Here is a 27,451-nt window from a genome sequence, read left to right as displayed (position 1 = left end):
CAGATCAGCTTTTCTTACTTAGTGACATGCATTTAAGGTCGCTCCACATCTTTGCAAGGTGTGATAGCTCACACGCCGTCTTTTGATGTATCGTTGAATGTAAGATGTTCCACAGTGTGCATATGTTGTAGTCTGTTTATGTAATCTGTCCAGTTTGGGGCAATACATAGAGTGCCACAGGGAACCGTTGTGCATAAGGGTGAACCTTTCTGCCGGGCAGATCCCTAGAAACAGGCTTGCTGGGTCAAAGGGCGCGCAGGTTCTAACCTTGGTAAACGCTGCACAAAGGTGGATCTGACAGTGGAGGTGCCTTTCTGCGCACCCTCCCCTACACCAGATATGACCAATTTGTTAAAGAATTGCCTTTATGACGGGCAAAACGGGGCATGCCAGTGTTGCTTTAATTAAGGTGGAAACGCATGGAGCCCTGCTCTGCGCCGGGCATTGTCTCTAATTCCCTCCGAGGTCGGCATCATCACTATTCTCCTTTGAAAGGTGAAGACGTTTGCTGTAAGAGGCAAGATTTGCAATCTGTCTCTGCAGCTCACGTCCTTGGCCCTCTCATGTGGCTGGAGGAGGGAGTGGGTGGTGAGACTAAGAGTGGCTGGAGCGGCCTGAAGGCGGCCTTGGGGAGGGGCTGGAGTAGCCCAGCCTTGGCCCCGCCCCTGCCTTCTCAGCCGACAATGGAGGCGGTGGAACCGCGTCTTCCGCTGGAAGTGCCACGATGCGGTGAAGTCCAGGGTCTTCTACTGGCTGGTCATCCTGATCGTCGCCCTCAACACCCTGTCGATTGCCTCGGAGCACCACCACCAGCCTCTCTGGTTGACCCACCTGCAAGGTGAGACACGCGGCTGATGGCCAATGCTGGCCAATGGCACCTCAGGTTTTGCAGAAGAAGTCATTAGATGTTGACATTGTTTTCTAGAACTTCTAGGCAGTGGCACTCTTTTCCTCGTGGCATTACCAGGGGCCATAACAGCAACAAGTTGGAGACACCTCAGGTGCTCGCCAGATGTCTGGGCAAATTATCACAGACACTGGACATACAGATGACCAGTAATTGAGCATGTCATGCATCCAAGTTCAAGTTCTACTCCAGAAACAGCAATCTCTCACCAACTATGTATTACAAACATACCCTGGGTAAGGCCCAGAAAAGAACGCAGGGCACACGGAGAAGGAATGTACCTCTCTTGCCACCAAGGAGCTTCCTGAGCCGGAGGAAAAGGCAGATATTGATAAGTGATGTCAGGTCAATATAGAGAGGGCAAGAGTGGAGGTAAATATAAGGTAACAGGAGGATTACAGAGAAAGGGAGGCTGGATAGTAGGAAGACACTATGTTTAAAATGATGCAAGAGGGAATTCCCTGGCGGTCCAGTGGTTAGGACTCAGCGCTTTCACTGCTGTGGCCTGGGTTCAGTCCCTGGTCAGGGAACTAAGATCCTGCAAGCCACACAGTGTGACCTAAAATAAAATAAAATAAAATAATGAAAGAGATAAAAGAAGGAAAATAGAAAAGAAAATTGTCTTCTTCTATGGAAAGGAGATAGGAAACAATGCTACAGATCAGATGCCTTCATGCATGCATCCATCCATCCACTGATCCATGCATCCATCTATTCATCCATCCATCCATCCATCCATCCATCTAACCATCCAGGCATGCATCTATCCATCCATGCATCCATTCCTTCTTTCATGCATGCATCCATCCACCCACTCATCTATCTATCCATCCACGCATCCATTCCTGCATCCATCCATCCATCCATCCATTTATTCCTTGCAACCAGTCTTCCTGAGAGCCCCTCGAATGTGCCAGGCATTGTCAATGCGCCGTCAATGACCAAATGTGGACAAGATGTGAACAGTGCCCGCCGAGAACAGTCAGAGATGAATTTGAGGTTCCTGGCCTATGCAGATAGATGGATGATAGTGCCACTTGCTGAGATGGGGAAGGCAATCAGTGACCAGGCATTTTGGGGGGATGGGGGAGGACGGGCAGTACCTATCAGCTTAGACTTGAGCATGTTGAGTTTGAGGTGCCTCTGAGACATCCCAGTGAGATGTTGAGGAGACAGATGGAAAGTAGGTCTGGGACCCAGTGGAGAAGTCTGGGCTGAAGAGTCAAAATCCGGAGTCATTGGCAGGTATGGCAATCGAAGCTGTGGTCTTAGAAGACATCACCAGATCCCCAGAGGACGGTGTGTACTCATGTGCACAGCTCAAGTCCAGCACTCAGGGGTGAGGTAGGGGTGCATCTGCAGAGAAGGTGCAGGAGAAACAGGAGAAGCAGGAGAAATGCAGAAGGATGTGGCATCCTGGAAGCCAAGGAAAGAGAACGTTTGAAAAAGCAAGAGGGGACTTCCCTGGCGGTCCAGCGGTTAGGACTCTGCACTTCCACGGCAGGGGGCACAGGTTCGATCCCTGGTCAGGGAACTGAGATCCCGCAAGTTTAAAAAAAAAAAAAAAAAAAAGCAATAGGCTGATCAACAGTGTCAGCGCTTCTGGGAGATCAGGGAAATGGGGTTAAAATGCTCACGGTTGATCGGTGGAGTGAGGAGGGTGGACCTACTGAACACAGTGTCGTTTAGTTTCTTAGAAATCTAGACTGTGTTCCTCCAATGGTGAAAATTCACCAGGTTTTCCTGGATCTGGAGGGCAGGGAAAGGAAGATGCCCTGAAAATGCAGGGAGGGTGTCCAGGGTGGAGGGCTTGGCCAAGGCAGGCGGGGCAGGGAGGAGAGTGACACCGAGCTGCGTGGCCCACCCTGCAGAAGTCGCCAACCGGGTGCTGCTGGCCCTGTTCACCGTGGAGATGCTGATGAAGATGTATGGGCTGGGCCTGCGCCAGTACTTCATGTCCATCTTCAACCGCTTCGACTGCTTCGTGGTGTGCAGCGGCCTCCTGGAGATCCTGCTGGTGGAGTCGGGGGCCATGACACCCCTCGGCATCTCCGTGCTGCGCTGCATCCGCCTTCTCAGGATCTTCAAGATCACCAAGTGAGCGCCCGCCTGCCCGCCTGCCCGCACTGCCCCATCCTGCGCCTCTGCAGGAGAAAGCACCTTCCGCCTTCCGCCTCGGGCGTCTCGGGTCTTCTTACCTCTCACCATTGTCTGTGGTGTGGAAAAGAGCGAAGAAAGGGGAAAAGAAGAGCCTGGGAGCGGGAGGGAGGAAAGGAAGATGCAAGGGGAGCAGAGAAGGGGGCAGTGGTGGGGCGGCCGCCTGGGCCGGGGCTGCACAGGAAGGGGTGGTCCTCACCCCCGTGGGGTTCAGAGTCTAGTGGTGGCACCAGCAGCTAAACGGCCGTCCTACTAACGGGATGAAATGACAGACCAAGATCTGTGCTCTGGCGGAGGGAAGCTGGGTGTGCAGCCCGGATCCAGGCAGCCCTGCTGGCCCACGCCTCCCACCAGCCCCCAGCCTCCCCGACGCCGCCCCCACTGCAGGGACGCCGGGGGGGGCTGCCCGTCTCCTCCAGGTACTGGACGTCCCTGAGCAACCTGGTGGCCTCGCTGCTCAACTCCATCCACTCCATCGCCTCCCTGCTGCTGCTGCTCTTCCTCTTCATCATCATCTTCGCCCTCCTGGGCATGCAGCTCTTCGGGGGCAGGTACGACTTTGAGGACACGGAGGTGCGGCGCAGCAACTTCGACAACTTCCCGCAGGCCCTCATCAGCGTCTTCCAGGTAGGCAAAAAAAAAAAGCCCGCTGCCTGCGGTTGGAGATCGGGCATCACCTCCTCCAGGAAGCCTTCCCTGATCTGACGTCACCCTCTGGGCCCCCGCATCCCCTCCAGGCCATAGTCGCGTGTCTGTCTCCTCCACGCTCTGGAGGCTGGGCGCTGTGCCCAGGGTGTCCTGTGTGTCTTTGTCCCTTCACCCAGCAGAGCCCTGGCCCACAGTAGGGCAGCCGTTAATGAGTGGAGTTGGGTGGGCAGGGAGCTTTCTCTCCCACATGCTACTAGAATCTCTGAGCACAAGGTCAGACAAGGCGGGCTGTCCCTCCCCAAGGCTGCAAAAGCCGCAGAGGAGCACAAACCACTTCCCACTGCGGGGACAAGGCTCAGCCACCGCTCACTAAAGCCACAGCTGGCCTCCAGAATGAGCTGCCTGAGCGCAGAGCAGACACACGCTCCTCTCTGTCGGGCCAGGACTCAGGGGACGCCACCTCGGTGTTGCTGGTGGGAAGGCAGTTGTGACAACCGGCCGGCCCTACACATGGTGTCACCCTCGTTCTTCCAGTCACCCCACCGGCGGGTCGGGCATCCTGTCTTTCAAGGCACCTGACTTTTCACACTCTTTCTGGGGGCCGGAAAGGCAGGGGTCCAGTGTGGGCAGCACCGCTAAGCCTGGGCCTTAGGAACAGAGCTTGGGGAAGCCTTGACGCCACAATCAAGCTCCTTGGCCCCGAAGAGCCAACGATAAGGTTTTCAGCCCCCCGGAAGAGGTTCAGGAGGGCAGGGACTTTCACCCTGGATGAAGAGAGGACCGGCCTGGGGGCAGAGTTGGAAGGGGACTTTCGGACAGTGCAGTCCCCAGAGAAGACCCTCAAGTCCCTCTGCGTCACCCACCCTCCCTCCCCTTCCAGGTGCTGACAGGTGAGGACTGGAACTCCGTGATGTACAACGGAATCATGGCCTACGGCGGCCCGACCTACCCCGGGATGCTTGTCAGCATCTATTTCATCATCCTGTTCGTCTGCGGCAACTGTATCCCCCCAGACGCAGGGCACAGAAAAGGGCCTGGGGAGGGGGCTTGGGCGTAAAGCGGGGTCAAGGTGCCCAGGCCTTCTGCTGGGGAGCTCCTGGGGGTGGGGAGGTGGGACACAGCACGTGGCAGTGCGGGTAGAGCTGTAGGACACTTCCTTCCGGCAGGAGGTTAGAGAAACACAGGGTGACTGGTGACAGGTGGGTGGAATCAGTCCCAGAAAGATGGGGAGCCTGGAGCACGGGAGGAGGCAGGTCCTGCCAAGCCCCCACCCCCGAGGCGTCCCTCCGCACCAGCTGAGCTCCTTAGCGGGCCGCCCCAGACATCCTGCTCAACGTCTTCCTGGCCATCGCGGTAGACAACCTGGCGGAGGCGGAGAGCCTGACGTCGGCCCAGAAAGCCAAGGCCGAGGAGCGGAGGCGCAGGAAGATGTCCAGGTGAGTGGGGCGCGCCCGGCAGGAGGGACCTGCCGGGTTCCGCCCGCTCTGGGCAAGGAGCTCCCTGAGGAGCAGACGCCAAACCACTGCAGCGGCTGCCGGCTGAGTCTCTGAGGTGTCCCCGGGGCAGGACGGGAGGCCAGTCGTCAGGCAGGACCCAGAGGGCAGAGCCAGGCAGGCTGGGCCTCCGCCCTGTCACCACGCTTCCTGCAGGGAGTCCCTTCCCTCTGCTGAGCCTCAGGCACCTGTGACTTTGCCGTTTAACCCTCTGTGGCCTGGGACCCTCCTCTGGGACCGGCCAACGGCCCCTGGGTTTGCGCGGCCGCGGGCGGACGCCTGTCCTGCTCCCCCGTTGCGGAGGGAAGATGCGATGCACCCGGCCCGTGGGCACGGGGTCAGCCTGCAGTGTCCTCAGGCTGGGCGGGTCCCCCAGAACCTTGCAGTTGGGCCTCCACTTTGGCCTTTCTTGGTTTTCCAACCCAGGGGGCTCCCAGACAAGTCAGAGGAGGAGAAGTCGATGGTGGCCAAGAAGTTGGAGCAGAAACCCAAGGGGGAGGGCATCCCCACCACGGCCAAGGTGAGCCCGTCATGCGGGGCGCTCTCCCGGGCCGCACAGGGAGGGGCCTCTGAAAGTCCCCTGTTCGCCTGGTGCCTTAGGATGCTGGGGGGCAGGGGGAGGCAGGAGAGGGGCTGTCTGCCTGGGTATCAGCCAGCTGAGGGCACCAGCCAGGTGAGGGCAGCTCCGTCTCACGGAATCCTTTGTATTGAGGACACAGACGCCCCGATCCAGGAACCAGACTTCCTTTGAGTCCCAGCTTTCCGCCCCAGTCAGGGTGTCCCCCTCCCCACAGACCTGCCCAGACCAGCCTCCCCCGCCCCCCGTTTCTAGCCCTGCCCCGCCTATCAGCCTGGCCCTGCTCCGCATTCCTGGAGCCAAGGAAGCAAGAGCTCAGAGGGGCAGGAACTGGCTCCCAGAGCAGGAGTCCTGGCCTGGGGCAGTCCACTCTCCTCTCAAGAACTAAGCAGGGGTGAGGGGCTCAGGCTCAGACAAGCTGGGGTCCTGGTAGCTTGGGCAGCCTGGCTGACCTTTCTGCGCCTGGCTTCTCCTTTGTAAGACGGGAATGACCATAATAGCACCCACTGCCTCACCCCGCCCTGAGCCATAGGGAGGCTTAGGTGAGCTGACACCTACATGGCCCTCCAGTCAATGTTCATTAGGTGGGAAGCACAGCTTGGGTTTTCACCTTCATCGTGTTCCTTCCTCCAGCTGAAGATCGATGAGTTTGAATCCAATGTCAATGAGGTGAAGGACCCCTACCCGTCAGCCGACTTCCCAGGTGAGAGTCCTGGGACCCGGGGTGGGTGTGCTGGGGTGACTTCTCCCCAGGGACGAGATCTCTCCTGTGTGTCCCCTACCTGGACCCATCCACGAGGAGATCGGGACTCAGACATCCCTTGTGTACCTCGTATTGCAAATGAGCCGTCTGCCAGCCTGCCTCTCCTTACAATACACACAGTGCGAAAAGGTACACATTTTATTTTCAATTAATTCAGCCAGTATTTACTGAGTACTGGCTGTGTGCTTCAGGGCTAAGGACCTGGTTTTCAAGGAGCCCAGAGACTCGTGGGCACACACGTCTTCTGTTCCAGCCCCTCCAGCCACACAGGATAGCTCACAGAGGGGGGGTGTAGCCACCTGTGTGGTGCAGGAGGTGGGCAGGCTGCTCATGGTCCGTGTCGCGCAGGGGATGACGAGGAAGATCCACATGGAGGAGACCAGGGTGGAGGGGAGGGGGATGGATGGTGCACAGCCATGAATGCACTACACACGCCTCGTAGGTGCAAACAGCCTGCGGCTGCAGCAGAAATCCTCTTGGTCGGCGCCAAGGAGGGAACACTTGAAGGGAGCACCCAAGCCGGTGAAGGTTAAAAGGCCACCTGGGAGAGGCTGGTGCTCAAGAGCTGTCGATCTCTCTCAGCTCACTCCTGGGTCCTTCCAGACCTGGGTCACTGGTGCAATTTCATGTCTATTTGTGGAATCAGCTGATTAGCATCTGTTTGCGCCAGTGACTCTAAGCTCCAGGGGGACCCTTTGTGCTCCAAATAGCAGTGTTGGCACCGATAGGCAATCAGTAGATAGAATGAAGGTTTACCATAGAACACTGAATATAGTTCCCTGTGCTCTACAGTAGAATCTTGTTGTTTATCTATTCTATATATAAAAGCTCACATCTGCTCACCTCAAACTCCCACTCCATCCCAACCCCCTCTCCCTTGGCAACCACCAGTCTGTTTTCTATGTCTGTGAGTCTGTTTCTGTTTCATAGATAGGTTCATTTGTGTCATATTTTAGATTCCACAGATAAGTGATATCATATGGTATTTGTCTTTCTCTTTCTGACTTACTTCACTTAGCATGATAATCTCTAGCTGTATCCATGTTGCTGCAAATGGCATTATTGTGTTCTTTTTTATGGCTGAGTAGTATTCCATTGTGTGTGTGTGTCTGTCTGTGTGTATCACATCTTCTTTATCCATTCATCAATATCCTGTGATAAACCATAATGGAAGAATATAAAAAAGAAAGAATGTATATATATGTATAACTGAACACTTTGCTGTACAGCAGAAATTAACACAACATTGTAAATCAACTACACTTCAATAAAAAAATATTAAAACTGAAAAAAAAAGCCTTATAGAAATGCAAAAAAAAAAAAAAGAAGAAGAAGAAGAAGAAAGGAAAATATGCAAGGATTTTGCCAAGTAAAATGTGGGGAGGATGGAGCTGGTATAGATAAGACTAATGATAATTCTTCAAATACCTGCCAGAAGGGACATTTGGGTTTTAGAATAATTCGACTTGATCTGTTTCATCTAATAACCATCTCCTAGTAGATGGGAGTGGCCGCTGTGCAGGTGGGAGATGCTGAGCCAGGAAACCTGAGGTGGGGGAGGGGCAGGGGCTGGGGAGAAGGGGGTGGGTGGGGGGAGGGGCTGCGGGGCGGGCTGCGGTGGAGCGTTCTTACCAAGGGGGCTGAATGTGTTTATCTTGCTTCTTTCCAAAAATAATCTGAAATGGCTGACAATGAAAGATATGCACAACGAAGTTAACACAGTGCGCGTGGACGGAGAAAATCAGAATTAAGGCAGAGAAAGAAAGCAAATACGCGAGTTCTAAGAACTAACAGCCTCTGCGATTAAGCATAAAATGTGTCTCTGGGGCCCTTGGTCCCAAGCGAGGCAGGAAATGTCCCGTGAGGATGCTCTTTGGGAGGAAGAAGTGGGGTCTCGGGAGGAGACCCTGCAGGGGCCGCCGTGTGGAGAGAACAGGAGAACCCTGCCAGGAGCTGGCAGGAGACAGCTGTGGGTGAGGGGACAAAGGAAAGGGCACCCCAACTTCCCACAGTGCCCCCAGTCTGCAGCTGAGGACTTCGGGGGACAGCTCCCTCTCACAAGGCCCTGAGACTCAGCAAATGAGCCCGAGGGGCCCTCTCCCCCTCCCACCCCTCCCCCTCTCCCCCCCCCTCCCCCGCTACACCTGCCCCGGAAGAAAAGAGCAGTGATTTCTTTTCACGCTGGCGGTTCCTCCCTGAATGATGATTTTTGGAACCCGGCCCCGGGAGAGAAGCTCCGAGTCCATTGACCTCAACAGGCCTCCTGCCCCTCGTCAATGTCGCGAGCTGAGGGTCTCACACTCAGGAGGCACAGAAGCCTGCCTGGTGTGAGAGTCAGGGGCGGAGCCGGGCCCAGCACTCTGGCCCCGTGCCAAGCAGGGCCCCCCCGCACCCCCAGCTTGTGAGCATTCGAGGTGGTGCGTCCAGCCCCAAGACAGGAGATGCAACAGCAAGGCTCCCAGACCTTGCTCTTGGCCCGACGTCTGGGAGGTTCTGAGCCTGACGGTTGTCTGGACAGTTCAGCCCCGTGTGCTGCAAGAAAGGGAGGTGCCCGGCTGGACTCTGCTGGCGCCCTCGTGCCCCGTGTTGCTTGTTGGCTGCTGGGGGTTCACGGTTGGGTTCAGAGCACAGGAGCCAGGGGAGCAGTGAAACGTGGAAAGACACCCCGACCTCTCTCTCGCCTCCCCCACAGGAGATGATGAGGAAGACGAGCCCGAGATCCCGCTAAGCCCACGACCCCGCCCGCTGGCCGAGTTGCAGCTGAAGGAGAAGGCGGTGCCCATTCCAGAAGCCAGCGCCTTCTTCATCTTCAGCCCTACCAATAAGTGGGTGGCCCCTCGGTGGCGGGGCAGGGTGGTTGGTGGGGTTCTCAGAGAGGGCTGTTTCCTGCTCTGAGAAGGCCCCCTTCTCCTGATTCCCTGGGCCTACAATTACACTGTGAGAAAGTCATTTCTTTAGCTTAAGACCTTGTGCCCAGTTGAAAGTGCTAGAATCCTTGGGAGAAGTAATGCTTTAAGCCTTATCAGTTACTTACTCCTAAGGGGGGTCACATCTCTGGGCTCCTTTCCAAGAGCAGGACAAGGGGATAAGCTGTAGCTCTCACAGGCTTCACAATTTTACACCTTTAAAATACAGACTGTAGTCCCCATGGAGTTTCAGCTGTCGGCCTCAGGGATGGAGATGGGCCTGTCCCGTTGTCTTGGTGGGGATGCCGCAGGATGGGGTGGAGCGTTGGGGGAGGGCTTGTGCGGGATGGGACTGGGGCTGCAGGAACAGAAGGTGGGACAGGGCCCTGCAAGGCCAGCCAGAGACCACCCGGTTGCAGGCTGTCCTTCTCCACTGACCAGGAGGGAGGGATCCAGCGACGGAGGCCGGTGAGGCCTGAACGCCCGGCTCACAGCCTCCCGACCCTCCCACCGCCCCCCCCAGGATCCGCGTCCTGTGCCACCGCATCGTCAACGCCACCTGGTTCACCAACTTCATCCTGCTCTTCATCCTGCTCAGCAGTGCCGCGCTGGCTGCTGAGGACCCCATCCGGACTGAGTCCGTGAGGAACCAGGTGACGGCAGCCAGCTCGGCACCCGCCCTCATCCAGCCTCAGTCACCCGCATGGCTCACCCTGATGCCCAGAGCTCACTGTGTCCTCTCTGTGGCTACAGGGACCAGAGTGGCTTAGAGTTTAAATCCCTGGGGGGCCAAGGCTGCCCACCCCCTCTTTCTGGACAGTGTTGTCACAGCACTCGGCCTGCAGGGCTCTGGGTGCTGGATATTATCAGTGATGGGGGTGGGGGTGGGGGTGGGGATGGTGGGGATGGTGGTGGTGGTGGGGATGGGGATGGCGGTGGGGATGGGGATGGCGGTGGGGATGGTGATGGCGGTGGGGATGGTGGTGGTGGTGGGGATGGGGATGGTGGTGGGGATGGGGATGGCGGTGGGGATGGGGACGGCGGTGGGGATGGTGACGGTGGTGGGGATGGGGACGGTGGTGGGGATGGTGACGGTGGTGGGGATGGGGATGGCGGTGGGGATGGTGATGGTGATGGGGATGGGGATGGCGATGGGGATGGGGATGGCGGTGGGGATGGTGATGGCGGTGGGGATGGTGATGGTGGTGGGGATGGGGACGGTGGTGGGGATGGTGATGGTGGTGGGGATGGGCATGGTGGTGGTGATGGGGATGGCGGTGGGGATGGGGATGGTGGTGGTGATGGGGATGGCAGTGGGGATGGTGATGGTGGTGGGGATGGGGACGGCGGTGGGGATGGGGACGGTGGTGGGGATGGTGATGGTGGTGGGGATGGGGATGGCGGTGGGGATGGGGATGGTGGTGGTGATGGGGATGGTGATGGGGATGGGGATGGGGATGGCGATGGGGATGGGGATGGCGGTGGGGATGGTGATGGCGGTGGGGATGGTGATGGCGGTGGGGATGGTGACGGTGGTGGGGATGGGGACGGTGGTGGGGATGGTGATGGTGGTGGGGATGGGCATGGTGGTGGTGATGGGGATGGCGGTGGGGATGGGGATGGCGGTGGTGATGGGGATGGCGGTGGGGATGGTGATGGTGGTGGGGATGGGGACGGCGGTGGGGATGGGGACGGTGGTGGGGATGGTGATGGCGGTGGGGATGGGGATGGCGGTGGGGATGGGGATGGTGGTGGTGATGGGGATGGTGATGGTGGTGGGGATGGGGACGGCGGTGGGGATGGTGATGGCGGTGGGGATGGGGATGGCGGTGGGGATGGGGATGGCGGTGGGGATGGGGATGGCGGTGGGGATGGGGATGGTGGTCGGGATGGGGATGGTGGTGGGGATGGGGATGGGGATGGTGGTGGGGATGGGGATGGTGGTGGTGATGGTGGTGGCCATGGTGATGGTGGTGATGGCGGTGGGGATGGGGATGGTGGTCGGGATGGGGATGGTGGTGGGGATGGGGATGGCGGTGGGGATGGGGATGGTGGTGGGGATGGGGATGGTGGTGGCCATGGTGATGGTGGTGATGGTGGTGGGGATGGGCATGGCGGTGGGGATGGGCATGGCGGTGGGGATGGTGATGGCGGTGGGGATGGGGATGGCGGTGGGGATGGGGATGGCGGTGGGGATGGGGATGGTGGTGGGGATGGGGATGGCGGTGGTGATGGGGATGGCGGTGGGGATGGGGATGGCGGTGGGGATGTGGATGGTGGTCGGGATGGGGATGGTGGTGGGGATGGGGATGGCGGTGGGGATGGGGATGGTGGTGGGGATGGGGATGGCGGTGGGGATGGTGGTGGCCATGGTGATGGTGGTGATGGTGGTGGGGGTGGTGACGGGGATGGGGATGGTGGTGGTGACGGTGGGGATGGTGGTGGCCATGGTGATGGTGGTGATGGTATCACTGCTCTGCCCCTCCTCTCACTGACCTCTGCCCTGTCACCAGATCCTTGGGTATTTTGACATTGTGTTCACCTCTGTCTTCACTGTGGAGATTGTGCTCAAGGTGAGTGAAGGCTGTGAGCAGAAGGGCATCTCCAGGCCATGGGCCAGACCTGCCGTGGCTGCTGCTTACACAGGCTGTGCTCACCAGGGGCTGGGCTGCAGGGAGGAGGGATGAGCATGAGCTGGTGTGAGCGGGCAAGCAGGTGGGGGTGTGGAGGCATGAGGTACAGTCAACCCGCAGCCTGTGGGGCTCTCAGCAGAGCGCCCTGCGTGTCTCTGAAGCCTTGGGCACGTCCTTCCACAGTCAAGGCACAACTAGCCTAAGCATGGACCCGGGAGCTGTGATCTGTTCCCGGGCCTTTGTTACCATCGACTGAAAGGCCTCCCCTAGGATCCCAGAGAAGTGGCTGTCGCCCTGGGCGGGTTTCTGGCAGCCCCGCCCTCTCACGGCCCTCCCACCCCTTGTCCATAGCACACCGCTGCCCTCCTGTTCTCAAGGTGGACACACTGGGCTCACACCATCACTGGTGGGGGATGGGGTCTGGGGGCAGAGACCTCCCATCTGTGACTGGAACCTGTAACCCCAGCCTTCACCTCCATGGACCAGGAGGGGAGAAGGGAGCCGTGAGGGGAGAGCAGGCCCAGAGCCGGCTTCAGTGTGAAGTGAGGACAGTCCTTTCTTTCAGGGCCCCGATTATTAAAGAAATTGATCAGAGGGAGATGGTGGCTTCCCTGAGGTCCAGGAGGACTTCCTGGAGGTGGTGACCTTAGAGTTAGGCCTTGAAATTGCACAGGACTTCATTAGAGAGAGAGCAGGGGCAGTCAAGGAGGACAATACAATGCAAACGCATTGTACAGCGATGTCTGGGATGTGCTCAGAGAGGAGAAAGTGGCCCCTCTGGGCTGAGGTATAGCACGCGTGCAGGGGCGGCTGCCTGGACAAGGCCTTCAGTCCTTGACGGGCTGTTCAGCCTGACCCAACCATGCCTAGGATGCTTTCCAGGGAGGAGGAGGAGGGAGAGGAGGAGGAGGAGGAAGAATTGTATCATTCTGCAGAGCAGAGGGCAGGGCATCCCCCTGTGGCTGGGTAAGGAAGGAGACCCAGGGCTCCCTTGGCCTCGCTGCCCGTGAGAGGTGCCAGTGCTCCCAGAAGCGGGTGCAGAGAACAGGGCAGTGCCCTGAGGACCCAGCAAGGAGTGTCCCCAGGGTCCTCCCACCCCAGGATGCCACCTCTCTCCCCAGATGACCACCTACGGGGCCTTCCTGCACAAGGGCTCCTTCTGTCGCAACTACTTCAACATCCTGGACCTGGTGGTGGTGGCCGTGTCCCTCATCTCCGTGGGACTCGAGTGAGCGGGGCAGCCGGGGCCCCAGAGTGGCAGCCCAGCCGCTGTTGGTCGGTGGGCACTGAGCCACAGGGGGACGGTCTCTCGGGACCACTGGCCAGGGTGGGGGGTCCCTTGGGTTGTCACCACCTGGACTGAGTGACAAGGCTAGGTGGGCAGGGCGTGTGCTGGAGACCAGGGGGGATGTGGACAGGAGCAGAGAGTCCCCTCCACAGCCCCACAGGGAGCACAGCCCCGGTGCCCAGGGCGCTCCAGTCTGATGGAGAGACAGGGTCTGTGGGCAGCCCTGGAGGAAACCAGCCCAGGGGCCGGGAGGCGCCTCTATCCTGGGGCGGAGCTTAAGGGGAGTTGGGGGAAGCTGGCGTGGGTGCGGAGAGCTGGGGGCAGGCGGAGGGCTGAGCAGGCTGCCCCCCAGGTCTAGCACCATCTCCGTGGTGAAAATCCTGAGGGTGCTGAGGGTACTCCGACCGCTCCGGGCCATCAACAGAGCCAAAGGGCTGAAGGTGAGAGGGGCCGGTGGGACCCCGGGGGGAGAACAGGGCTGCCAGGCCTCACTCAGACAGTCAGCCCGGCCACTGCCGGGCCCATCCCATCCCCTCTGCCCAATGGGAGTGGGGTGTGGCTGGGCAGCTGTGCCCCCATGAGCCCCCTCTCTGCCCCCAACAAGCCGGGAGGTGACTAGGCTTGCGCCCTGGGGGCCCCTTGGCTGGCACCGGCCGGCGAGGGGATGGGGAGAGGTGCCGACCGGGCCTCCCTCCCCAGCACGTGGTGCAGTGCGTGTTCGTGGCCATCCGCACCATCGGGAACATCGTCCTGGTCACCACCCTCCTGCAGTTCATGTTCGCCTGCATCGGCGTCCAGCTCTTCAAGGTGAGCCCCTCCTGCCCTCACTCCCCCAGTTCTGGCTCCAGCTCTTGGGCTGAGGCAAGAGCCCGTCTGTTTCCCTCTAAACGAGGGGAGCCCCAGACCGTGAAGGCAGATGTCCTGAATGCATAGGGGTAAGGCTAAGCCGTGGAGAGCCTGAGTTGGGTTCCTAGGTGACACCCCACCTGGCCCCCGGGGCCCTGCGGGCCACCTGCTGTCTTGCTGGCTCTCCAGGATGAAGGCCCCCACCTGCCGGGCCTGCCAGCACCCAGCCCATTGTCATGCTCTCCACTCCCTCCAGGACACGCCCGCCCCAGCCTCTGCACCCCCTGAGCCAACAGGTGTGTCTCCCGCAAGCTTCCGCGGGTGGGGGTCTGTCGTGTCACATCTGGGAGCCACCCCGCTTCTGTTCTCACTTTCCTGGGAGAACTCCGCTATTCGTTCCCGCATGGCAATCAGCTTCTCCTGTGCAGCCGACCTCTGGATGCCTCTGGCTCTTAGATCACCTGCAGGACACAGACGCGGACACCTGAGGGCACCACCCACATTCATGACACTTCCTTCCATGACCCTGTGCTCCCACCTGCAAAGCACCATCACGATTATGTAACCTCAGTCATTCTTAGACATACAATGGCATCATCTTACAATCACTCATTCATTCAACAAACATTTATGGAGCATTTCCTCTGGGCCCGGGCCTCTGCTAGGGCTTGAGGGGGCCATGGAGCGAACCCCACAAGGCCCTCTCCATGGGCAGGGGCAGGCTTTGGCGAGGGCCATCAGGGTGGGGCTCCCAGAGGACCTATAGGGGACCGGGTCCTGTTGGTCTCTGTCCTGGAGGGGCGGGAGGGGTGTCTGGACGGAGACAGCTTAGCCGCTTACAGTGGCCTGCACTCGGCCCTATCCCACAGCTCCAGCCTGGGCCGCCCCCCGCCCCATCCCCAGCCTCTGCCTCTGCAGCCTGGGGGCCCTGGGACCCCCTCAGGGCAGAGTCTCTGCAGGACTCATCCTCACCCTGGAACCCATCCGGGCCCCCAAGACGCACTCCCCGAAAGAATGAGTGAGCAGCTGCTCCCCCACCCCCACCCCCCTGTGTGTGTTAGGCTCTGGGTCCTGCCCAGACCATAGTCAAACTCCAGGTACAGGTGGCATTTACATCACATTTGTAATGCACTGGTCACGTGTGTCCGTACTGTATTTGCTTTCCATACTAGATTGGGCGTTTGGTTTCAAGTGCCCCAAAACCTGCCCAGTAGCAGCAGTGTCCTCTGTCAGCTCCTCCCCCAACGCCCCCTGCCTCACCTCCACCCTCTGCTCCGTGACATTAGGGGGAGGTGGTCGGGACGGCAAGAGCCTGCAGTGACAGGGTGGCCGCGCTTTCAGCTGCTCCTGTGTCCCTGGCCAAGGCATGTCCCTCTCCTGACCTTTGAGGGACCCGGACCAGCATCTATGGATTCAAACAATTCAGCCACAGTCAGACCTAGCCATCAAACTCCTTTTGTTGAACCAAAATCTTCCGTGGGCGCCCAATATGTGACGTAAATCAAAGGAGAGACTGCTTGGGCTGCAGTCAGCAGAGAGGGTCACAGAGCTCCCCTACTCAGCCTTGGGGGAGCGGGCGTGCCGGGACCCCTGGTCAACTTGGAGATAAGATGTGTCATCCGGGCCCAGCTGGGCTCCATCCCTGCACCGCCCCAGGGCCTGAGAAGGAAGTGGGGGGCAGCCCTCTTCTTGCTCCATGATGGGGGGGCCCAGCAGTGCGGGCAGGGGCAGGGGCTCCTGAGCGGGAGGCAGAGGCCAAGCTGGCTCCGTACTTCCCTTCTCAGGCCCAGCCTGGGGCACTCAGCAAAGCTCGTCTGAGGAGCTGGCTCCCAGCCTCACAGCTGTCTGCCTGGCGGGGAGCCCGCGGGTGGCTGAGGGAACGGTGACCTGATGGAGACTGTCCTGGGGCCCTGCCTTCCCTCCTCCCTTCCACCCCATCTTTCCATCCTGTTTCCATGACAACCTGTCTCCCTCCCTCCGTCCTGGATGCAGGGGAAATTCTTCAGCTGCAATGACTTGTCCAAGATGACAGAGGAGGAGTGCAGGTATGTGGGGGGGCGGGGGGCGGGCAGGGTGGCCCTTCCGCGGGGGGTACTGGGAAGCCGAGCCCCTCAGGCTCACAGAAGCCCCTTCCTCGAGTGACCTCGGGAGGGGTCCCCGGTCCAGACCTGCCCTCCTCCCCCACACTCACCGCCCGGGGCCCAGAGGACGTGGAGGGGGACCCGCGAGCACAGTGCGGTGACCGTGCCTCCCCGCCTCAGGGGCTATTACTATGTGTACAAGGATGGGGACCCCACGCAGATCGAGCTGCGTCCCCGCCAGTGGACACACAACAACTTCCACTTCGACAACGTGTTCTCGGCCATGATGTCACTCTTCACGGTGTCCACCTTCGAGGGGTGGCCTGAGTGAGTGAGGGCGGGGCCCAGAGATGCGGCCAGAGGCCAGGGAGGGGCCTGGGAGCCACCCGTGCCCCTGCAGCACGCCAGGCACCGCAGGGGCTCAGCAGCCACCCTGGCTCTCGTGGCGTGTGCACGGGACCGGGGTGCTGACCGCTCGCTCCAGAGACAGCCCGACCAGGGGTGGCACAGTGTGGGCCTCTCTGCCCGAGTGATTGGGGGAAGCCAGCGCATGCCGCGGAGGATGGAAGGCAGGCCCCCGCCTGCTCAGCCTTTCTGGGCAGGCCCCTACCTTCTCCTCCATCCCGTGACTGTCCAGAGGGCCCCCTGGCTCCCCACGGCCGGTAGGACCGAGCCCGCCCTTGCCGGCCTGGCTCTGCCTGGCCGCCCCGCCCAGCACACCTGTGTCCTCTGCCCACCCCAGGCTGCTGTACAGGGCCATTGACGCTCACGAGGAGGACAAGGGCCCCGTGTACAACAACCGCGTGGAGATGGCCGTCTTCTTCATCATCTACATCATCCTCATCGCCTTCTTCATGATGAACATCTTCGTGGGCTTCGTCATCGTCACCTTCCAGGAGCAGGGGGAGACCGAGTACAAGAACTGCGAGCTGGACAAGAACCAGGTGCTGGGCCACCTGCTCCGGGCCTCCCACCCACCGGGCCGAGGCTCAGGCTAGGGAAAAGGGCCCTTGGGCAGGAAGTGATCCCAGACCCTCCACTGGATGCCCAGCCCCACCTCCGACCCATCTCCCACCTGAAGCAGCACACGGTGGTCGGGTGGGGTCTCCTGTGGACCCGCCGTGATGCCCAGAGCCCCTGGGCTGGCTGAGAGCCGTGCTAGAGATGGGCTGTGATGGTTCCAGGGGAACCCCAGCCCAGTGGAACTCTTCCCCTCAACGGCCCAGCAGAGGCCCTTGGCCACAGCTGCCCTTGGCCTGCTGAATTCAGGGCCCCTCCAGCCTGTGGGCGTGGACATGGAAGGGGGGGAGGTGGCCCTGGGCACTGACCTGCCCATCGTGTCCCGTCTCAGCGCCAGTGCGTGCAGTACGCCCTGAAGGCCCGCCCCCTGAGGTGCTACATCCCCAAAAACCCGTACCAGTACCAGGTGTGGTACGTCGTCACCTCCTCCTACTTCGAATACCTGATGTTCGCCCTCATCATGCTCAACACCATCTGCCTGGGCATGCAGGTAAGGCCCCCGGGGTCCAGGCCCCCCGAGATCAGCGCCCAGCGGACCAGGGCCTGGGCAGGGTAGGGGGAGCGGGGCTCCAGGCTGACTACCCCCAGTAGACTCTTCCTGGCACCTGCTCTGTGCCAGGCACTGTGCTGAGGTGCCACGTGGGGCAGGGAGGTGGACTGGACGCAGGCCCGGGTGCCAGGCACTCAGCGGTTCATTACGGCCGTAATTCAAGCGCACACGCGGCTGTGGCTGTTCTGGAGCCAGGAGACGGCTGCGCGGGAGGACGGGGCTGTGTGGGAAGCACAGAGCATCTTCTCTGTTCTCCTCTGCTGTTGCTCATCTGGACAGTGCAGATGGCTGCAGTGTCAGCTCCAGTCCCAAGAAAAGGGGAGCAGGTGCCTCTGAGGAGATGAGCACACTTTACAGACAAGTCATATCAGCAGCGTCGTTATCAAGCCTTAATCAAGCATCTGATCCCTAACGCCCCACATAAATGGGGTCACACAGCAAGGCTCCCTGGCCCTGGAGCCCCAGCCACTGGCAATGACACGACCACATGTTGCCGGTGGGGAGGGTCTGGGAAGGGAGTCGCGGAGCCAACGGGCCCAGCGTGGACAGGGGCTCACAAACCACGGCTCACGTGGGGGCCTGAGATGGGCAGCTGAATCAGGCAGCCTTGCCAAGACGGGGTGGGGCAAGGGAGACGCCAGATCCTTCTACTACCTGGGAAGGTTTTGTGAAGGAAGTGGGGTCGTGCCAACTTTATTTTAAGAAGGGTGAGAGATTCCTGGCAATTGTTACAAGGACATCGATTTCAGGAGGGTCACAGGGGAGGCTCAAGGCGGCTGAGGGCGTTGCTTGGGGCTGCCTCGGGGTCCCAGGGTAGCTTGCAGGCACGGGAGCCTGGTGATCTCAGGTGCCACCTGCAGGTGGTGGCGGTCCCAGCCTCGAACCAGGGGTCTTCCCTCCCGGTCCTATACCCAAACGGCTCGGGGGAGCCGCTCACAGAGCCCTGCTGGGGGGCCTCCCTCCTGGCCTCCAGGAACAGACGTGGGTGGGTAACCCTGCTCACAAGACCAGGGTCGGCCCCCTCCGCCTCCCCTCATGGTCCTTCGAGGGGAGAGGGCGTGGCCGTGGATCTGGTAGGATTCTGCACGTTGCCAGAGCGGGCTCTAGTGTTCTGAGGTTAAAGGAAGGTGGGCACGGGCCCCGAGGAAGAAAGCAGGGCTCTGGGGGTGTCTCCCCAAGGGGCAGAGCCGGCCCCCAGCCCCTCCCTGTGCCTCCACAGCACTACAGCCAGTCAGAGCAGATGGACCACATCTCAGACATCCTCAACGTGGCCTTCACCACCATCTTCACGCTGGAGATGGTCCTCAAGCTCATGGCGTTCAAGGCCAGGGTGAGTCCTGCGGCAGGACGAGGCCTTCCCATGGAGCCCTCACGGCCTCGTCCTACAGGACGCCCTGCCTCCGGCATTTCTGCGCCCAACCTGCTCAGCCCGGGGCAGGCAGGCCGCTCAGGCCGCCAGAACTGACCGCAGGACTAGATGCGGCTGCCCCGCCCCCGCGCCTTCCTTGAGCCTGTCTTGTGGCCCCCTCTCCCTTAAGCCGCTGAAGAGCAGCCCCCCAGGGCCAGGGAGCATCCTGCTGTGTCCTGGGTTCCACGTCCACTCCCCACCCACGACCCCCGTGTCAGGTCTGCCTGTGAGGCCCAGACTGGACTGGGCTTCAAGCGGGGGATGAAGGACTTCCCCGTGTGGACCAGGACCCCAGATCCTGAGTTCCCAAGCACACTGCCCTCCCCTTGGACCACTTTATGCTCTGGAGGGAGGGGAGCGGGAGTGGGTGGGGCCCCGGAACACCCGTGGGAAGTGGGATCTTGGCCCAGCCCTGCCTGGCCCTGCAGTTCTGCATCCCCCCGACAGGGACCACTGCACTCTGCTGGCCTCTGAGCCCCTCCCCTCCGCAGCTCACCCCAGGCCCCTCCCCCCAGGGCTATTTTGGGGACCCCAGCCCCTCCCTGCACAGCTCACCCTGGGCCCCTCCCCCAGGGCTATTTTGGGGACCCCTGGAATGTGTTTGACTTCCTGATTGTCATCGGCAGCATCATCGACGTCATCCTCAGTGAGATTGACGTGAGTATCGGGCGGGCACAGCCATCGCGGGGGTGGGGCTGAGGCCACAGACCCTTGCGGGGTACCCGCTGCGCGTGCAGCCCGTCACCCCGGGTTACAAGTCCTGTAGAGCAGACAGACACCTCAGATTCCAGGCGCAATGAGTGCGCCGGGCAACCCACAGCAAGCGCCACAGTGGAAGGGAGAGGTCGTCCCTGGGTGGCGTGGTCAGGGAAGGCTTCATGGAGGTGGCGCCATCTGAAGGGGTTCCTGAAGGAAAAGGAGGTGGGAGCAAGCAACACAGGCAGGGCTGCTGCCGGAAGGGCGCAGGGGGGAGACGAATAAACAGAAGGTTCGGGGCGCGCGGAGAGGTCCGGTTAGTAGAAGCACACGAGCGTGCAGACCTCGTGTCGCCGGCAGTGTGGGCGCCGCCGGAGGTCTGTGAACAGGGCCGTGGAAGGGTGAAAGCTACGCTTCTAAAGCGTTAGCCTGGAGGCGGAGGGCGGAGGTGAGAGCGGCTGCAAGCAGGGGGCACAGTTTGGGAGGCGGTGGGTCATCGACTCCTCAAGTACTGAGCGCCTCCCACGGGCTAGAGGGACAGCAAGGGACAAGAGCCCCGGGGCGGGGCGGGGGGGGGGTGCGAACGGACAGTGCAAGTCAATCTGTCGCGTGTCGCGTGGCCGGTGTGGCCAGCGCGTGTAATGAAGAAAACTCAAGCAGGTGGGGCCTTTGAGAGAAGGGAATGGGAGGTAGCGTCGGGTGGTACTGAGCACAGCCCTGCATGAAGCACAGGGTGGGCTGCGCGGGGTGGGGGGTGAGATGGGGAGTGCGCAGGCCTGGGTAGGGAGCTCGGAGCACCCGGGCCGGCTGAGAACCAGCGGGAGGCCTGGCGGCTGGGTGAGGAGTGAGCGGTGAGGTGAGCTCAGAGAGAGGGCGGGGGCCCTGGAGAGCCACACCTCTGACCCTGGGGGGAGATGAGAGCCCCGGGGGTGTTTACACCTTGTCTGACCTCAGTTCTCAGAGGATCCCTTGGGCTGCTGTGCTGACAGCAAGCTGTAGGGGACACTAAGGGCCACCCGGGGGGCGGTCAGGGGAGGAGACGTAGCCAGCAGCTGGATCTGCTTGCAGCCCTGAGCTGATAGGATTTGCTGATGAACTTGATTCAGGGTGAGAGGAAAACTAATCCATGGTGAGTACAAGGATTTTGCCCAAGAAACTGAGCTTCCATTTGCTGTGACGTGCCAACTCCCAGAGGAGCAGGCGTGGGGCGGACACCAAGGGTCCCGCTTGGGGCGTGACCACTCAGGACGCTTGCAGGGCATCCGGATGGAGACACCGCAGCAGGCTTGGATTTATGATCCTGGCGCGCAGAGGCTGCTCAGGCTGGGGATCTAAGTCGGAGACCACTGGAGGAACTGGCATTTAGAGTCGTGGGAGGGGGTGAGGCCAGCCACGGAGAGAAGAGGGTATTTAGAGAGCGGAGGTCCGGAGGCCGCGCCTGTCGGTGTCCCTCCTGGGAGCCCGGCCGACAGTCACCCGGGAATCCGGGGAAGGACGCCCGGCTGGAGTGGGCCGAGGAGAGGCAGGGCCTCGCTGTGAGCCTGGACGGTTATCTCTTTTTGCTACAGAGAGAAATGGCTTAGAAGGTGGAGGAGAGCGTGCAGCCTACGAGAGTCTTCTTGAAAATGGGAGAAATCAGAGCACGCCCTGGGCTCATGGGAGGATCAGGCAGTACAGGGGCGACGGCAGGAGCTAAGCCCTTGGGTGAGAGGGCAGGAGACCCTGTGTCCTGGGGAGGGCTGGCTCTGGGAACGGCAGTTCACCCCTGGAGCACGAGGGGTTCCTTGAGAGTCGGGGTGGACGTGAGGACGGGCAGGAGAGCCCACGGCTCCGGGAGGTGCAGTGGGGCGAGGGGAGTGCCGCCCCGGGCCCCGGGAAGGAAGGTGCCAAGGAGAAGAAGGATGGGGGGCCGCCTCCACGATTCTGCTCTGGTGCTGGGGTTTGGGTGCTGGTGTGCGTGTGCGGACGAGCCGCGCGTCATTGGAAACGCAGGCCAGGAACCGAGGGTCACTGACTCCAGAAGGTGGCAGCCGCCCCATCAAGGAAGGGAGGGGGTGGCCGAAGCCTGGGGGGTTGAGGCTCCGCAGCATTCCAGCTGGCAAGGCCACGGGGCTTGGGACCAGAGAGCCATCCGTGAGCTGCGGGGTGACAGACAGCAGACTGGGGGACTGGAGCCAGTTACAAGGATGGAGCAGGGCTGCAGGGCCAGGAAATCAAGGCGGCCAGTTCAGGAAACAGCTTCGCCGGAGTCTGGGGGGAGGCGGTTACTAGAGGGTAGCAGACCCCCTTCAGTTTTTTTCTTCTTTAACATCTTTATTGGAGTATAATTGCTTTACAATGATGTGTTAGTTTTTGCTTTATAACAAAGTGAATCAGCTGTACGTAAACATATATCCCCATATCCCCTCCCTCTTGCATCTCCCTCCCACCCTCCCTTTCCCACCCCTCTAGGTGGTCACAAAGCACCGAGCTGATCTCCCTGTGCTATGCGCTGCTTCCCACTAGCTATCTATTTTATGTTTGGTAGTGTATATATGTCCATGCCACTCTCTCACTTTGTCCCAGCTTACCCTTCCCCCTCCCCGTGTCCTCAAGTCCATTCTCTACATGTGCATCTTTATTCCTGTCCTGCCCCTAGGTTCTTCAGAACCTTTTTTTTTATATATAAGATTCCATATATATGTGTTAGCATACGGTATTTGTTTTTCTCTTTCTGACTTACTTTACTCTGTATGACAGACTCTAGGGCCAACCACCTCATTACAAATAGCTCAATTTCATTTCTTTTTATGGCTGAGTAATATTCCATTGTATATATGTGCCACATCATCTTTATCCATTCATCTGTCGATGGACACTTAGGTTGCTTCCATGTCCTGGCTGTTGTAAATAGAGCTGCAATGAACATTGTGGTACATGACTCTTTTTGAATTATGGTTTTCTCAGTGTATATGCCCAGTAGTGGGATTGCTGGGTCATATGGTAGTTCTATTTTTAGTTTTTTAAGGAACCTCCATACTGTTCTCCATAGCGGCTGTATCAATTTACATTCCCACCAACAGTGCAAGAGGGTTCCCTTTTCTCCACACCTTCTCCAGCATTTACTGTTTGTAGATTTTTTGATGATGGCCATTCTGACCGGTGTGAGGTGATACGTCATTGTAGTTTTGATTTGCATTTCTGTAATGATTAGTGATGTAGAGCATCCTTTCATGTGTTTGTTGGCCATCTGTATGTCTTCTTTGGAGAAATATCTATTTAGATCTTCTGCCCATTTTTGGATTGGGTTGTTTGTTTTTTTGATATTGAGCTGCATGAGCTGCCTGTATATTTTGGAGATTGATCCTTGGTCAGTTGCTTTGTTTGCAAATATTTTCTCCGATTCATTTTGAGGAGACGGAGGCTGTGGGTGGAGCCAGCATGGAGGAGGGAAGAGACCGCTGAGGAAACTGTTAGGGTCTCACAGGAGGTAGAAAAGGATGCGATTCAGAGCCCTGGGAAAAGATGAGTGTAAGACAGAAGCCGTGAGGAATGCAAAGTGTGAAAGGGGGCAGGGTGTGGGGGAGGAGGGCAGGCGGCGTCCATGCTGCGTGCCTCGAGGGCATCTGAGGAGCAGGCAGAGTCCTTGGGGAGGGAGGGCAGTGGGTGTGACAGTGTGACTTGCCTCTGAGGGACAGCTGCTGTCATGAACCCACCGCAGGAAGCTGATGGGGCTGCCACACTGCCAGGAGGCAGGGGTCTGAGTCTGGGCGGGGGGATGGGGGTGGTGGTGAGTGCCCAGTTTCTCCCTGGAGTCATGCTTGGCAGCCCTGAGGCCTGGAACACGGGGTCAGATACCAGGATCGTCGTGGTCTTGAGGGCCGGCTCGTTGGGTCTCAGTACAAGTAGCCAGTATGTGAGCCCAGGAGCTGGCCCAGGAGAGACAGAGGGGATGAGGCCTGGGGGTGGGATGAAAAGCAGCAGGGTGTGGGTGGGGGGGTTCTGCCAGAGGGCAGGATCCCAGAGGTGGAGCCCTGCAGGGTGGCCTCGCTGAGGATCTGAAGCTGAGGTGGCTGCCGGGTGAAGGAGGGGAGCAGGGGACAGGGAGAGGCAGATCCCAGAGCCAGAGGTTGAAGCCCCAAGGCGTTCCCCTCCCTCCACCCCTAGAGTGCCTGCCAGGGGCAGCCGGGAGGAGGGGCGTGGGGAAGAGCATCCTGTATCCAAGCAGGCCCGGAGGGGGCGGGCCGAGGGGGGCAGGCTGCCTTCTGGGCAAACCAGGGCACCTGCTGGGAAATAGCCCCCAAAGTCCCCAGGGTCTGAGAGCAGCACTTCTCACCAGCGCAGTCTCAGCTCAAATTACAAATTACTTCTTGGAGTTTTGAGGTCTGTGCTGGGGAGTCTGGGGTACATCAGAGCAGTGTCTTTGGTGCAGGAGGGCCGAGGGCGTTGTTGGTCACCTTTTGGTTTTTAGGGACAGCGGGTGCCCCTAACCAGGACTGTTTGCTTGAAGTCATGTTAAGACTTTGAATTAAAATACTGATTTATATTCCTGTCATATATACCGGGGAGCAGACTAGGGCGGCACCATCCGTTAGCACTTTCTGCAATCCCGGTTCTGCTCCGTCCAGTGCAGTAGCCACGAGCTGCAAGTGTCTACTGGTCACTTGAAATGTGGCCAGTGCAACTGAGGAGATGAATTTCTAAGTCTATGTAATTTTCACTGTAACCCAAAGAGCCACGTGTGGCTGGTGGTACCATGCTGGCTGCACAGGCCTGGAACGTGGCTTGTCACCCCTGGCTGCATATGAAATCACCTGGGGTGCATTTACACCCGGAAGCCAGGCCCAGGCCCCAGGAGCTGACTTACTCGGCCGGGGTGGGGACCCAGCATTCTGATGCCCAGCCTGGGCTGAGAACCAGTGTTCCAGGTGAAAGCTGCCCTGGAGAACGCTGCTTGGTGGGGAAATAGCATACTGGGAACCAGTCCCCCCACAAGTAATTAGGAGATAAAGCAATGATTCCCCATCCCAGGACTCCAGAAACAGGGCTTCTCCTGAAATGTGGCCCAAGGGAGGAGCTCAGAGTAAACAGGAACAAAGGCCACTCCCCGCACCCTGTGCCCACCCTTTAAAGGCCTGGCCCTGAGATGGAAGCCTAGGTCCTGCTCCCAGGTGGGGGGCTGGGGCGTGTGGGCAGAGATGCATCTGCTGGGGGGCCTCAGACTCCCCCAGAGGGCCTTTGCCACAGAGGATGGGACCCCGGTAAGGGCCTCAGCAGCACAAGGGAGCTGGCCAGCACCCCTGGACTCAGGAGACAGGGGTGTGACTCCCCTTGTGACCATGAGCAGGTACTTTCCCACGTGCCGCCCCCCATACGGCCCCAGCATCACAGACCCCAGACACACAGGTTGCATCTTGGAGGCGAGAAGGGACCTGCCCATCTTCGGTCTTCCCTCCTCTCCTTGCTCCCTTGCCCCCAGCCTGTGGCCTCACTGTCCCCACAGCTTCGTCCTCAACACCCACCCGCCCGACCCTGACTGGCAGCCGCTAGGGGCCTCTCACCCCCTGCCTCTCTGCCTTGTTCTCTCTTTAACTCTTATGTGGTCTGTCCTCTCTGACGCCTCTCCTCACCGCCCTCCCACCGTGTCCCTCCTCTCTCTCCTCCCCCCACCCCCTCCTCTCTCTCTCCACAGACTTTCCTGGCCTCCAGCGGGGGACTGTATTGCCTGGGTGGCAGCTGCGGGAACGTTGTAATTCCAGGCTGCATGAGCCTGCAGGGCTCGCCCGCCAGCTCTGCCCTGCAGCGTGCATGCTCGGGCCTGGCTGCTGGACTGCATGGGGCAGACGCACTCAGGGCCCCCTGCCCCAAGCAGGCCCCAGAGGGTCCGGGTGGGGATGGGTGGGAGCTCTGTGCTACTAGAATGTGCATGGATGCAGTGGCTTTCTCGGAGCCCTGGGAAACAGGGCCTCTGTGCTGATGGGAACATCCAGAGAGAACTGGGTGATACAGAACCTTAGTGACAGGTCACCAGCATCAAGCCTGTGGGGACACGGGACACCGGGCAGGGGGCTCTCCCTGGCGGAGTCATCCAGTGTCTAAGGCTGGCACGTGGGCAGAGGCCTCCCGGCTTGGGACAGCCCTGTGCGGGGCAGGGTGTGGCCACTGAATTGATGGCCGCAGAGCAGCTGAGCTTCTGGGAGGCACTGGGTGGACACTAGGGGAGGGACGGGAGAGCTGCCAGGGTCCTCGGCTGAGTGGCAGCTCGGGGAGGAGGTGGGATGAGGCAGGAGCTCCAGAAGAGCCGGCGCCGGGCCTGGCCGCCGCCTCCCCGGGGGCAGAATCGCTGTCCACGCCGCGCACTGCTTGGCGCCCAGCCCGCCTCACCACCAGCGGAGCAGGCCCGGGGCCCTGAGCGCCCCCGGGAGGGCCAGCACGAGTGCTCAGCAGGGGCCGCGGGGCGGGCTGGGAGTCCCCCACCACGACTCTACCGCGCACTCTGCCCCGCCCTGCCTGCCTGCCGTCACCCCCTGCCCCGGCCCCAGACTGATCCTGGGGCTGCGCCCCGCAGGACCCCGACGAGAGCGCCCGCATCTCCAGCGCCTTCTTCCGCCTGTTCCGCGTCATGAGGCTGATCAAGCTGCTGAGCCGCGCGGAGGGCGTACGCACGCTGCTGTGGACCTTCATCAAGTCCTTCCAGGTGTGCGGCCCCGCCCACCCACGGGGTTTGCTCTGCGGGGGCCGCGGGGACGTCCGTGCCGCCCAGGCCGCGGTGTCCCGGTGAACGTGAACGAAGGGAGGGCAGGGCTGCGGGGCAGGCGGCGGAGCCCTGCGCCCTGAGCCTCCGTCGTCGCCTGCAGGCCCTGCCCTACGTGGCTCTGCTCATCGTCATGCTCTTCTTTATCTACGCCGTCATCGGCATGCAGGTGAGTGAGGGGCGGGGCGGGGGGGGAGCCTCCGGAGGCCTGGCCGGCGTGCAGCCTGGACCCTTCCCCCGTCCGGCCTCCCGGCAGCCCTGGGCTCAGCTGCAGGACCAGAGAAGGAGGTGGTCCCCAGACGGCGCAGCGTTAGTCAAGCAGAAGCAGCGCGAGGCGTGGAGCGGGGGAGGCTTTGTGGGCAGACGGACAAGGGCCCGATGGCTCTCCAAGGCCCCGTCAGAGGTTCGGGTGGTCTCAGCCTGCGTTCTCCTGGAGCACCCTGCTCCCCACATTGAGTCCCTGACTGGCTTTTGGTTAGGAAAACTGGCCACACCCCCAGATTTCTTTGGCTTGAGGGGAAGAACTTCACCCAACCTTGATAATACAGGTGACCCTTGAACAACACAGGTTTCAACTGCGCGTGTCCACATATACGCGATTGTTTTGGTAAATACGTACTACAGTACCACACGATTTGCGGTTGTTTGAACCGTGGATGCGGAGCCCCGGATACGGAGGGCCCAAGGGCTGACTGTAAAGTTATACCCCTGCGATGTGCAAGGGCCAACTGCAGCCCAGTTCGTC

At 60.1% G+C, this 27,451-nt stretch overlaps 1 protein-coding gene across 1 annotated transcript in view; it reads left to right on the top strand.

Moving 5' to 3' along the window:
• The window catches only part of CACNA1S (calcium voltage-gated channel subunit alpha1 S), a gene marked incomplete at both ends in the record, with an annotated part of 60,742 nt that overhangs the window by 23,406 nt on the left and 9,885 nt on the right, over nt 1-27,451 (top strand). The window contains 22 exons of the mRNA XM_082614751.1: nt 678-838; nt 2,779-3,004; nt 3,484-3,691; nt 4,593-4,713; nt 5,034-5,148; nt 5,632-5,725; nt 6,416-6,485; nt 9,238-9,370; nt 9,975-10,104; nt 11,965-12,024; nt 13,206-13,312; nt 13,725-13,812; nt 14,072-14,179; nt 16,211-16,263; nt 16,480-16,626; nt 17,042-17,243; nt 17,651-17,809; nt 19,089-19,199; nt 19,851-19,934; nt 25,645-25,701; nt 26,521-26,649; nt 26,810-26,875. Coding sequence (XP_082470877.1) covers nt 678-838; nt 2,779-3,004; nt 3,484-3,691; nt 4,593-4,713; nt 5,034-5,148; nt 5,632-5,725; nt 6,416-6,485; nt 9,238-9,370; nt 9,975-10,104; nt 11,965-12,024; nt 13,206-13,312; nt 13,725-13,812; nt 14,072-14,179; nt 16,211-16,263; nt 16,480-16,626; nt 17,042-17,243; nt 17,651-17,809; nt 19,089-19,199; nt 19,851-19,934; nt 25,645-25,701; nt 26,521-26,649; nt 26,810-26,875 — 2,629 coding nt within the window. The remainder of the gene's footprint in view (nt 1-677; nt 839-2,778; nt 3,005-3,483; nt 3,692-4,592; nt 4,714-5,033; nt 5,149-5,631; nt 5,726-6,415; nt 6,486-9,237; nt 9,371-9,974; nt 10,105-11,964; nt 12,025-13,205; nt 13,313-13,724; nt 13,813-14,071; nt 14,180-16,210; nt 16,264-16,479; nt 16,627-17,041; nt 17,244-17,650; nt 17,810-19,088; nt 19,200-19,850; nt 19,935-25,644; nt 25,702-26,520; nt 26,650-26,809; nt 26,876-27,451) is intronic.

The sequence above is a fragment of the Mesoplodon mirus genome (genome assembly GCF_964341445.2).
Source record: "Mesoplodon mirus genome assembly, chromosome: 3".
NCBI classification, from domain to species: domain Eukaryota; kingdom Metazoa; phylum Chordata; class Mammalia; order Artiodactyla; family Ziphiidae; genus Mesoplodon; species Mesoplodon mirus.
This window is presented reverse-complemented; position numbering and strand designations above follow the sequence as displayed.